At 51.4% G+C, this 13,248-nt stretch overlaps 1 protein-coding gene across 1 annotated transcript in view; it reads left to right on the top strand.

The window, feature by feature from the left end:
• Positions 1-12,549, top strand: part of LOC119963810 (matrix metalloproteinase-21-like) — a 56,752-nt gene extending 44,203 nt beyond the window's left edge. The window contains exons 7-8 of the mRNA XM_038793115.1: positions 9,337-9,509; positions 11,831-12,549. Of these exons, the coding sequence (XP_038649043.1) occupies positions 9,337-9,509; positions 11,831-12,136 (479 nt within the window). The 3' untranslated portion in view covers positions 12,137-12,549. The remainder of the gene's footprint in view (positions 1-9,336; positions 9,510-11,830) is intronic.
• Positions 12,550-13,248: the final 699 nt, after the last annotated feature.

The following is a 13,248-nucleotide window of genomic DNA, read 5'->3' as shown; positions in this document are numbered from 1 at the left end:
GTGTAGCTGGGCAGAGGCTGGATTAACTGTAGTGTAGCTGGGCAGAGGCTGGATTAACTGTAGTGTAACTGGGCAGAGGCTGGATTAACTGTTGTGTAACTGGGCAGAGGCTGGATTAACTGTAGTGTAGCTGGGCAGAGGCTGGATTAACTGTAGTGTAGCTGGGCAGAGGCTGGATTAACTGTAGCGTAGCTCGGCAGAGGCTGGATTAACTGTAGTGTAGCTGGGCAGAGGCTGGATTAACTGTAGTGTAGACCCTGGGCAGAGGCTGGATTAACTGTAGTGTAGCTGGGCAGAGGTTGGATTAACTGTAGTGTAGCTGGGCAGAGGTTGGATTAACTGTAGTGTAACTGGGCAGAGGCTGGATTAACTGTAGTGTAGCTGGGCAGAGGCTGGATTAACTGTAGTGTAGCTGGGCAGAGGCTGGATTAACTGTAGTGTAACTGGGCAGAGGCTGGATTAACTGTAGTGTAGCTGGGCAGAGGCTGGATTAACTGTAGTGTAGACCCTGGGCAGAGGCTGGATTAACTGTAGTGTAGACCCTGGGCAGAGGCTGGATTAACTGTAGTGTAACTGGGCAGAGGCTGGATTAACTGTAGTGTAGCTGGGCAGAGGCTGGATTAACTGTAGTGTAGCTGGGCAGAGGCTGGATTAACTGTAGTGTAGCTGGGCAGAGGCTGGATTAACTGTAGCGTAGCTGGGCAGAGGCTGGATTATCTGTAGTGTAGCTGGGCAGAGGCTGGATTAACTGTAGTGTAGCTGGGCAGAGGCTGGATTAACTGTAGTGTAGCTGGGCAGAGGCTGGATTAACTGTAGTGTAGCTGGGCAGAGGCTGGATTAACTGTAGTGTAGACCCTGGGCAGAGGCTGGATTAACTGTACTGTAGCTGGGCAGAGGCTGGATTAACTGTAGTGTAGACCCTGGGCAGAGGCTGGATTAACTGTAGTGTAGCTGGGCAGAGGCTGGATTAACTGTAGTGTAGCTGGGCAGAGGCTGGATTAACTGTAGTGTAGCTGGGCAGAGGCTGGATTAACTGTAGTGTAGCTGGGCAGAGGCTGGATTAACTGTAGTGTAGCTGGGCAGAGGCTGGATTAACTGTAGTGTAGCTGGGCAGAGGCTGGATTGACTGTAGTGTAGCTGGGCAGAGGCTGGATTAACTGTAGTGTAGCTGGGCAGAGGCTGGATTAACTGTAGTGTAGCTGGGCAGAGGCTGGATTAACTGTAGTGTAGCTGGGCAGAGGTTGGATTAACTGTAGTGTAGCTGGGCAGAGGCTGGATTAACTGTAGTGTAGCTGGGCAGAGGCTGGATTAACTGTAGTGTAGCTGGGCAGAGGCTGGATTAACTGTAGTGTAGCTGGGCAGAGGCTGGATTAACTGTAGTGTAGCTGGGCAGAGGATGGATTAACTGTAGTGTAGCTGGGCAGAGGCTGGATTGACTGTAGTGTAGCTGGGCAGAGGCTGGATTAACTGTAGTGTAGCTGGGCAGAGGCTGGATTAACTGTAGTGTAACTGGGCAGAGGCTGGATTAACTGTAGTGTAGCTGGGCAGAGGCTGGATTAACTGTAGAGTAGACCCCTGGGCAGAGGCTGGATTAACTGTAGTGTAGCTGGGCAGAGGCTGGATTAACTGTAGTGTAGCTGGGCAGAGGCTGGATTAACTGTAGTGTAACTGGCAGAGGCTGGATTAACTGTAGTGTAGCTGGGCAGAGGCTGGATTAACTGTAGTGTAACTGGGCAGAGGCTGGATTAACTGTAGTGTAGCTGGGCAGAGGCTGTATTGACTGTAGTGTAGCTGGGCAGAGGCTGGATTAACTGTAGTGTAGCTGGGCAGAGGCTGGATTAACTGTAGTGTAGCTGGGCAGAGGCTGGATTAACTGTAGTGTAGCTGGGCAGAGGCTGGATTAACTGTAGTGTAGCTGGGCAGAGGCTGGATTAACTGTAGTGTAGACCCTGGGCAGAGGCTGGATTAACGGTAGTGTAGCTGGGCAGAGGCTGGATTAACTGTAGTGTAGCTGGGCAGAGGCTGGATTAACTGTAGTGTAACTGGGCAGAGGCTGGATTAACTGTTGTGTAACTGGGCAGAGGCTGGATTAACTGTAGTGTAGCTGGGCAGAGGCTGGATTAACTGTAGTGTAACTGGGCAGAGGCTGGATTAACTGTAGTGTAGCTGGGCAGAGGCTGTATTGACTGTAGTGTAGCTGGGCAGAGGCTGGATTAACTGTAGTGTAGCTGGGCAGAGGCTGGATTAACTGTAGTGTAGCTGGGCAGAGGCTGGATTAACTGTAGTGTAGCTGGGCAGAGGCTGGATTAACTGTAGTGTAGCTGGGCAGAGGCTGGATTAACTGTAGTGTAGACCCTGGGCAGAGGCTGGATTAACGGTAGTGTAGCTGGGCAGAGGCTGGATTAACTGTAGTGTAGCTGGGCAGAGGCTGGATTAACTGTAGTGTAACTGGGCAGAGGCTGGATTAACTGTTGTGTAACTGGGCAGAGGCTGGATTAACTGTAGTGTAGCTGGGCAGAGGCTGGATTAACTGTAGTGTAGCTGGGCAGAGGCTGGATTAACTGTAGCGTAGCTCGGCAGAGGCTGGATTAACTGTAGTGTAGCTGGGCAGAGGCTGGATTAACTGTAGTGTAGACCCTGGGCAGAGGCTGGATTAACTGTAGTGTAGCTGGGCAGAGGTTGGATTAACTGTAGTGTAGCTGGGCAGAGGTTGGATTAACTGTAGTGTAGCTGGGCAGAGGCTGGATTAACTGTAGTGTAGCTGGGCAGAGGCTGGATTAACTGTAGTGTAGCTGGGCAGAGGCTGGATTAACTGTAGTGTAACTGGGCAGAGGCTGGATTAACTGTAGTGTAGCTGGGCAGAGGCTGGATTAACTGTAGTGTAGACCCTGGGCAGAGGCTGGATTAACTGTAGTGTAGACCCTGGGCAGAGGCTGGATTAACTGTAGTGTAACTGGGCAGAGGCTGGATTAACTGTAGTGTAGCTGGGCAGAGGCTGGATTAACTGTAGTGTAGCTGGGCAGAGGCTGGATTAACTGTAGTGTAGCTGGGCAGAGGCTGGATTAACTGTAGCGTAGCTGGGCAGAGGCTGGATTATCTGTAGTGTAGCTGGGCAGAGGCTGGATTAACTGTAGTGTAGCTGGGCAGAGGCTGGATTAACTGTAGTGTAGCTGGGCAGAGGCTGGATTAACTGTAGTGTAGCTGGGCAGAGGCTGGATTAACTGTAGTGTAGACCCTGGGCAGAGGCTGGATTAACTGTACTGTAGCTGGGCAGAGGCTGGATTAACTGTAGTGTAGACCCTGGGCAGAGGCTGGATTAACTGTAGTGTAGCTGGGCAGAGGCTGGATTAACTGTAGTGTAGCTGGGCAGAGGCTGGATTAACTGTAGTGTAGCTGGGCAGAGGCTGGATTAACTGTAGTGTAGCTGGGCAGAGGCTGGATTAACTGTAGTGTAGCTGGGCAGAGGTTGGATTAACTGTAGTGTAGCTGGGCAGAGGCTGGATTAACTGTAGTGTAGCTGGGCAGAGGCTGGATTAACTGTAGTGTAGCTGGGCAGAGGCTGGATTAACTGTAGTGTAGCTGGGCAGAGGCTGGATTAACTGTAGTGTAGCTGGGCAGAGGATGGATTAACTGTAGTGTAGCTGGGCAGAGGCTGGATTGACTGTAGTGTAGCTGGGCAGAGGCTGGATTAACTGTAGTGTAGCTGGGCAGAGGCTGGATTAACTGTAGTGTAACTGGGCAGAGGCTGGATTAACTGTAGTGTAGCTGGGCAGAGGCTGGATTAACTGTAGAGTAGACCCCTGGGCAGAGGCTGGATTAACTGTAGTGTAGCTGGGCAGAGGCTGGATTAACTGTAGTGTAGCTGGGCAGAGGCTGGATTAACTGTAGTGTAACTGGGCAGAGGCTGGATTAACTGTAGTGTAGCTGGGCAGAGGCTGGATTAACTGTAGTGTAGCTGGGCAGAGGCTGGATTAACTGTAGTGTAGACCCTGGGCAGAGGCTGGATTAACGGTAGTGTAGCTGGGCAGAGGCTGGATTAACTGTAGTGTAGCTGGGCAGAGGCTGGATTAACTGTAGTGTAACTGGGCAGAGGCTGGATTAACTGTTGTGTAACTGGGCAGAGGCTGGATTAACTGTAGTGTAGCTGGGCAGAGGCTGGATTAACTGTAGTGTAGCTGGGCAGAGGCTGGATTAACTGTAGTGTAGCTGGGCAGAGGCTGGATTAACTGTAGTGTAGACCCTGGGCAGAGGCTGGATTAACTGTAGTGTAGCTGGGCAGAGGTTGGATTAACTGTAGTGTAGCTGGGCAGAGGTTGGATTAACTGTAGTGTAACTGGGCAGAGGCTGGATTAACTGTAGTGTAGCTGGGCAGAGGCTGGATTAACTGTAGTGTAGCTGGGCAGAGGCTGGATTAACTGTAGTGTAACTGGGTAGAGGCTGGATTAACTGTAGTGTAGCTGGGCAGAGGCTGGATTAACTGTAGTGTAGACCCTGGGCAGAGGCTGGATTAACTGTAGTGTAGACCCTGGGCAGAGGCTGGATTAACTGTAGTGTTGCTGGGCAGAGGCTGGATTAACTGTAGTGTAGCTGGGCAGAGGCTGGATTAACTGTAGTGTAGCTGGGCAGAGGCTGGATTAACTGTACTGTAGCTGGGCAGAGGCTGGATTAACTGTAGTGTAGACCCTGGGCAGAGGCTGGATTAACTGTAGTGTAGCTGGGCAGAGGCTGGATTAACTGTAGTGTAGCTGGGCAGAGGCTGGATTAACTGTAGTGTAGCTGGGCAGAGGCTGGATTAACTGTAGTGTAGCTGGGCAGAGGCTGGATTAACTGTAGTGTAGCTGGGCAGAGGCTGGATTAACTGTAGTGTAGCTGGGCAGAGGCTGGATTAACTGTAGTGTAACTGGGCAGAGGCTGGATTAACTGTAGTGTAGACCCCTGGGCAGAGGCTGGATTAACTGTAGTGTTGCTGGGCAGAGGCTGGATTAACGGTAGTGTAGCTGGGCAGAGGCTGGATTAACTGTAGTGTAGCTGGGCAGAGGCTGGATTAACTGTAGTGTAGCTGGGCAGAGGCTGGATTGACTGTAGTGTAGCTGGGCAGAGGCTGGATTAACTGTAGTGTAGCTGGGCAGAGGCTGGATTAACTGTAGTGTAGCTGGGCAGAGGCTGGATTAACTGTAGTGTAGCTGGGCAGAGGTTGGATTAACTGTAGTGTAGCTGGCCAGAGGCTGGATTAACTGTAGTGTAGCTGGGCAGAGGCTGGATTAACTGTAGTGTAGCTGGGCAGAGGCTGGATTAACTGTAGTGTAGCTGGGCAGAGGCTGGATTAACTGTAGTGTAGCTGGGCAGAGGATGGATTAACTGTAGTGTAGCTGGGCAGAGGCTGGATTGACTGTAGTGTAGCTGGGCAGAGGCTGGATTAACTGTAGTGTAGCTGGGCAGAGGCTGGATTAACTGTAGTGTAACTGGGCAGAGGCTGGATTAACTGTAGTGTAGCTGGGCAGAGGCTGGATTAACTGTAGTGTAGACCCCTGGGCAGAGGCTGGATTAACTGTAGTGTAGCTGGGCAGAGGCTGGATTAACTGTAGTGTAGCTGGGCAGAGGCTGGATTAACTGTAGTGTAACTGGGCAGAGGCTGGATTAACTGTAGTGTAGCTGGGCAGAGGCTGGATTAACTGTAGTGTAACTGGGCAGAGGCTGGATTAACTGTAGTGTAGCTGGGCAGAGGCTGTATTGACTGTAGTGTAGCTGGGCAGAGGCTGGATTAACTGTAGTGTAGCTGGGCAGAGGCTGGATTAACTGTAGTGTAGCTGGGCAGAGGCTGGATTAACTGTAGTGTAGCTGGGCAGAGGCTGGATTAACTGTAGTGTAGCTGGGCAGAGGCTGGATTAACTGTAGTGTAGACCCTGGGCAGAGGCTGGATTAACGGTAGTGTAGCTGGGCAGAGGCTGGATTAACTGTAGTGTAGCTGGGCAGAGGCTGGATTAACTGTAGTGTAACTGGGCAGAGGCTGGATTAACTGTTGTGTAACTGGGCAGAGGCTGGATTAACTGTAGTGTAGCTGGGCAGAGGCTGGATTAACTGTAGTGTAGCTGGGCAGAGGCTGGATTAACTGTAGCGTAGCTCGGCAGAGGCTGGATTAACTGTAGTGTAGCTGGGCAGAGGCTGGATTAACTGTAGTGTAGACCCTGGGCAGAGGCTGGATTAACTGTAGTGTAGCTGGGCAGAGGTTGGATTAACTGTAGTGTAGCTGGGCAGAGGTTGGATTAACTGTAGTGTAACTGGGCAGAGGCTGGATTAACTGTAGTGTAGCTGGGCAGAGGCTGGATTAACTGTAGTGTAGCTGGGCAGAGGCTGGATTAACTGTAGTGTAACTGGGCAGAGGCTGGATTAACTGTAGTGTAGCTGGGCAGAGGCTGGATTAACTGTAGTGTAGACCCTGGGCAGAGGCTGGATTAACTGTAGTGTAGACCCTGGGCAGAGGCTGGATTAACTGTAGTGTAACTGGGCAGAGGCTGGATTAACTGTAGTGTAGCTGGGCAGAGGCTGGATTAACTGTAGTGTAGCTGGGCAGAGGCTGGATTAACTGTAGTGTAGCTGGGCAGAGGCTGGATTAACTGTAGCGTAGCTGGGCAGAGGCTGGATTATCTGTAGTGTAGCTGGGCAGAGGCTGGATTAACTGTAGTGTAGCTGGGCAGAGGCTGGATTAACTGTAGTGTAGCTGGGCAGAGGCTGGATTAACTGTAGTGTAGCTGGGCAGAGGCTGGATTAACTGTAGTGTAGACCCTGGGCAGAGGCTGGATTAACTGTACTGTAGCTGGGCAGAGGCTGGATTAACTGTAGTGTAGACCCTGGGCAGAGGCTGGATTAACTGTAGTGTAGCTGGGCAGAGGCTGGATTAACTGTAGTGTAGCTGGGCAGAGGCTGGATTAACTGTAGTGTAGCTGGGCAGAGGCTGGATTAACTGTAGTGTAGCTGGGCAGAGGCTGGATTAACTGTAGTGTAGCTGGGCAGAGGCTGGATTAACTGTAGTGTAGCTGGGCAGAGGCTGGATTGACTGTAGTGTAGCTGGGCAGAGGCTGGATTAACTGTAGTGTAGCTGGGCAGAGGCTGGATTAACTGTAGTGTAGCTGGGCAGAGGCTGGATTAACTGTAGTGTAGCTGGGCAGAGGTTGGATTAACTGTAGTGTAGCTGGGCAGAGGCTGGATTAACTGTAGTGTAGCTGGGCAGAGGCTGGATTAACTGTAGTGTAGCTGGGCAGAGGCTAGATTAACTGTAGTGTAGCTGGGCAGAGGCTGGATTAACTGTAGTGTAGCTGGGCAGAGGATGGATTAACTGTAGTGTAGCTGGGCAGAGGCTGGATTGACTGTAGTGTAGCTGGGCAGAGGCTGGATTAACTGTAGTGTAGCTGGGCAGAGGCTGGATTAACTGTAGTGTAACTGGGCAGAGGCTGGATTAACTGTAGTGTAGCTGGGCAGAGGCTGGATTAACTGTAGAGTAGACCCCTGGGCAGAGGCTGGATTAACTGTAGTGTAGCTGGGCAGAGGCTGGATTAACTGTAGTGTAGCTGGGCAGAGGCTGGATTAACTGTAGTGTAACTGGGCAGAGGCTGGATTAACTGTAGTGTAGCTGGGCAGAGGCTGGATTAACTGTAGTGTAACTGGGCAGAGGCTGGATTAACTGTAGTGTAGCTGGGCAGAGGCTGTATTGACTGTAGTGTAGCTGGGCAGAGGCTGGATTAACTGTAGTGTAGCTGGGCAGAGGCTGGATTAACTGTAGTGTAGCTGGGCAGAGGCTGGATTAACTGTAGTGTAGCTGGGCAGAGGCTGGATTAACTGTAGTGTAGCTGGGCAGAGGCTGGATTAACTGTAGTGTAGACCCTGGGCAGAGGCTGGATTAACGGTAGTGTAGCTGGGCAGAGGCTGGATTAACTGTAGTGTAGCTGGGCAGAGGCTGGATTAACTGTAGTGTAACTGGGCAGAGGCTGGATTAACTGTTGTGTAACTGGGCAGAGGCTGGATTAACTGTAGTGTAGCTGGGCAGAGGCTGGATTAACTGTAGTGTAGCTGGGCAGAGGCTGGATTAACTGTAGTGTAGCTGGGCAGAGGCTGGATTAACTGTAGTGTAGACCCTGGGCAGAGGCTGGATTAACTGTAGTGTAGCTGGGCAGAGGTTGGATTAACTGTAGTGTAGCTGGGCAGAGGTTGGATTAACTGTAGTGTAACTGGGCAGAGGCTGGATTAACTGTAGTGTAGCTGGGCAGAGGCTGGATTAACTGTAGTGTAGCTGGGCAGAGGCTGGATTAACTGTAGTGTAACTGGGTAGAGGCTGGATTAACTGTAGTGTAGCTGGGCAGAGGCTGGATTAACTGTAGTGTAGACCCTGGGCAGAGGCTGGATTAACTGTAGTGTAGACCCTGGGCAGAGGCTGGATTAACTGTAGTGTAACTGGGCAGAGGCTGGATTAACTGTAGTGTAGACCCTGGGCAGAGGCTGGATTAACTGTAGTGTAGACCCTGGGCAGAGGCTGGATTAACTGTAGTGTAGCTGGGCAGAGGCTGGATTAACTGTAGTGTAGCTGGGCAGAGGCTGGATTAACTGTAGTGTAGCAGGGCAGAGGCTGGATTAACTGTAGTGTAGCTGGGCAGAGGCTGGATTAACTGTAGTGTAGCTGGGCAGAGGCTGGATTAACTGTAGTGCAGACCCTGGGCAGAGGCTGGATTAACTGTAGTGTAGCTGGGCAGAGGCTGGATTAACTGTAGTGCAGACCCTGGGCAGAGGCTGGATTAACTGTAGTGTAGCAGGGCAGAGGCTGGATTAACTGTAGTGTAGCTGGGCAGAGGCTGGATTAACTGTAGTGTAACTGGGCAGAGGCTGGATTAACTGTAGTGTAGCTGGGCAGAGGCTGGATTAACTGTAGTGTAGCTGGGCAGAGGCTGGATTGACTGTAGTGTAGCTGGGTAGAGGCTGGGTTAACTGTAGTGTAGCTGGGCTGAGGCTGGATTAACTGTAGTGTAGCTGGGCAGGGGCTGGATTAACTGTAGTGTAGTTGGGCAGAGGCTGGATTAACTGCAGTGTAGCGGGGCAGAGGCTGGATTAACTGTAGTGTAGCTGGGCAGAGGCTGGATTAACTGTAGTGTAGCTGGGCAGAGGCTGGATTAACTGTAGTGTAGCTGGCCAGAGGCTGGATTAACTGTAGTGTAGCTGGGCAGAGGCTGGATTAACTGTACTGTAGACTCCTGGGCAGAGGCTGTTAGAGACGATGGTCGTCCCACACGGTTTATTTGAACTCGGCGTTGTTTGAAAGAAGCTCACCACCCTCTCTCATTCTGCTAATAGGCACCATGTACTGGCAATATGACAATGACAATGACAGAGTTTATACTGAGGACCCACAGGGTAATCGCTACCCTCGCCCCATCTCACACGGTTTCCCTGGAATTGATGGGCCGATTGATGCCATCTACTTTGACAAAAGGGACCACTGCGTCTACTTCTTTAAAGGCTCTAATGTGAGTATCAGTCATCTCCAACCCCCTCGCAAATCCAATCATCTTCAACCCAGTCCTGTAAACTGCCCATTCCATTCACACCACTGGTTATCAATAGTTACAAAGAATAATCGTATCCAGAACATCAAAGCCGAGGGCTGAAGCTGTTTGAACACCCCCAGGACAGGTACAGCACGGGGTTAGATACAGAGTAAAGCTCCCTCTACACTGTCCCCATCAAACACTCCCAGGACAGGTACAGCACGGGGTTAGATACAGAGTAAAGCTCCCTCTACACTGTCCCCATGAAACACTCCCAGGACAGATACAGCACGGGGTTAGATACAGAGTAAAGCTCCCTCTACACTGTCCCCATCAAACACTCCCAGGACAGGTACAGCACGGGGTTAGATACAGAGTAAAGCTCCCTCTACACTGTCCCCATCAAACACTCCCAGGACAGATACAGCACGGGGTTAGATACAGAGTAAAGCTCCCTCTACACTGTCCCCATCAAACACTCCCAGGACAGGTACAGCACGGGGTTAGATACAGAGTAAAGCTCCCTCTACACTGTCCCCATCAAACACTCCCAGGACAGGTACAGCACGGGGTTAGATACAGAGTAAAGCTCCCTCTACACAGTCCCCATCAAACACTCCCAGGACAGGTACAGCACGGGGTTAGATACAGAGTAAAGCTCCCTCTACACTGTCCCCATCAAACACTCCCTGGACAGATACAGCACGGGGTTAGATACAGAGTAAAGCTCCCTCTACACTGCCCCCATCAAACACTCCCAGGACAGGTACAGCACGGGGTTAGATACAGAGTAAAGCTCCCTCTACACTGTCCCCATCAAACACTCCCAGGACAGGTACAGCACGGGGTTAGATACAGAGTAAAGCTCCCTCTACACTGTCCGCATCAAACACTCCCAGGACAGGTACAGCACGGGGTTAGATACAGAGTAAAGCTCCCTCTACACTGTCCGCATCAAACACTCCCAGGACAGGTACAGCACGGGGTTAGATACGGAGTAAAGCTCCCTCTACACTGTCCCCATCAAACAGTCCCAGGACAGGTACAGCACGGGGTTAGATACAGAGTAAAGCTCCCTCTACACTGTCCCCATCAAACACTCCCAGGACAGGTACAGCACGGGGTTAGATACAGAGTAAAGCTCCCTCTACACTGTCCCCATCAAACACTCCCAGGACAGGTACAGCATGGGGTTAGATACAGAGTAAAGCTCCCTCTACACTGTCCCCATCAAACACTCCCAGGACAGGTACAGCACGGGGTTAGATACAGAGTAAAGCTCCCTCTACACTGTCCCCATCAAACACTCCCAGGACAGATACAGCACGGGGTTAGATACAGAGTAAAGCTCCCTCTACACTGCCCCCATCAAACACTCCCAGGACAGGTACAGCACGGGGTTAGATACAGAGTAAAGCTCCCTCTACACTGTCCCCAACAAACACTCCCAGGACAGGTACAGCATGGGGTTAGATACAGAGTAAAGCTCCCTCTACACTGTCCCCATCAAACACTCCCAGGACAGTTACAGCACGGGGTTAGATACAGAGTAAAGCTCCCTCTACACTGTCCCCATCAAACACTCCCAGGACAGGTACACCACGGGGTTAGATACAGAGTAAAGCTCCCTCTACACTGTCCCCATCAAACACTCCCAGGACAGATACAGCACGGGGTTAGATACAGAGTAAAGCTCCCTCTACACTGCCCCCATCAAACACTCCCAGGACAGGTACAGCACGGGGTTAGATACAGAATAAAGCTCCCTCTACACTGCCCCATCAAACACTCCCAGGACAGGTACAGCACGGGGTTAGATACAGAGTAAAGCTACCTCTACACTGTCCCCATCAAACACTCCCAGGACAGGTACAGCACGGGGTTAGATACAGAGTAAAGCTCCCTCTACACTGTCCCCATCAAACACTCCCAGGACAGGTACAGCACGGGGTTAGATACAGAGTAAAGCTCCCTCTACACTGTCCCCATCAAACACTCCCAGGACAGGTCCAGCACGGGGTTAGATACTGAGTTGACACGGGCTAAATGCCGACCCATCTAGTTTATGTGCCCAACCTCCCTTTACAGCACTGAGCACAATAGATGCGCCCAGAGTATCATCGCCATGAGGGGGCGCCAATGATTTTATGATTGAGATGTGTTAGCACTGTTGTTTAGTGTGAAGGAAGTGGGGCTGAGGAAGGTGGCAGGAGATGATTGGGTTCAGCAGGGCTGCAGCTAGTGTGGGTGGGAAGGTGTGATTGTTTCTGCAGCCTTGACCGCTCTGTTCTAACCCACAGGTGACCGCATTTAGCGTCGACCTAAACAGCACGGTGCCCGGATATCCCAAGAGGATTGTGGACGTTTTCCCACCAGTCGTCAAGGGCAACCACCCGCTGGGGAACCTGGATGCTGTTTATTACTCCTACACCCACGCCACCGTTTTTGTCTTCAAGGACACAGTGTATTGGAGGGTCATCAATGAGCGGGATCGTGAGGGGAACACCTCGCTGCCCCTCAATGGCCTTCTCCCTCAGGGCCGCGTTGCTGAGCACTGGTACGACATCTGCGAGGTGGATGGTTCCAGAACACCGGGGCATCAGTAGCAATGGCGGAATAGCGGGGAGGAAGACAGCTCCCCAAAGGAGCCCGCCAGATTTAACAAACTCCATTCTCCTCATCAGCGACAAAGCAGATTGACGTACACAATCTCAGCAAAAAGATTGGACAGTGGTGACCTCCTACACTACAGAGTCCAAAGGATTATTTGGTGATGGTGTTTGCGGCTCCTCAGTATCTCCAACATCATGGCCGGAACCCTCAATAAACCGAACATTACCGCCCGTTGCAGCTCCATCAATGTTCAGCAAGCCCATCTTATTGAACTGAGTTAGGAAGCAGAAGGTCGAGGATCACACCACAGTGGCAACTCCGTCTGTGCTTTAACCCTAACCCTAACTACTCCATTTTATATCAGAGACCTGGTGATGAGAAACCTTACTCTGTATCTAACCCCGTGATGTACCTGTCCTGGGAGTGTTTGATGGGGACAGTGTAGAGGGAGCTTTACTCTGTATCTAACCCCGTGCTGTACCTGTCCTGGGAGTGTTTATGGGACATTGTAGTGGGAGCTTTACTCTGTATCTAACCCGTGCTGTACCTGTCCTGGGAGTGTTTGATGGGACAGTGTAGAGGGAGCTTTACTCTGCTATCTAACCCCGTGCTGTACCTGTCCTGGGAGTGTTTGTGGGGACAGTAGAGGGAGCCTTTTACTCTGTATCTAACCCCGACTGGATCTGGTACCTGTCCTGGGAGTGTTTGATGGGGACAGTGTAGTGGGAGCTTTACTCTGTATCTAACCCCGTGCTGTACCTGTCCTGGGGAGTGTTTGATGGGGACAGTGTAGAGGGAGCTTTACTCTGTATCTAACCCCGTGCTGTACCTGTCCTGGGAGTGTTTGATGGGGACAGTGTAGAGGGAGCTTTACTCTGTATCTAACCCCGTACTGTATCTGTCCTGGGAGTGTTTGATGGGGACAGCGTAGATGGAGCTTTACTCTGTATCTAACCCTGTGCTGTACCTGTCCTGGGAGTGTTTGATGGGGACAGTGTAGAGGGAGCTTTACTCTGTATCTAACCCCGTACTGTATCTGTCCTGGGAGTGTTTGATGGGGACAGTGCAGAGGGAGCTTTACTCTGTATCTAACCTCCTGCTGTAC

Source organism: Scyliorhinus canicula, chromosome 3 (genome assembly GCF_902713615.1).
Source record: "Scyliorhinus canicula chromosome 3, sScyCan1.1, whole genome shotgun sequence".
In the NCBI taxonomy this organism is placed as follows: domain Eukaryota; kingdom Metazoa; phylum Chordata; class Chondrichthyes; order Carcharhiniformes; family Scyliorhinidae; genus Scyliorhinus; species Scyliorhinus canicula.
This window is presented reverse-complemented; position numbering and strand designations above follow the sequence as displayed.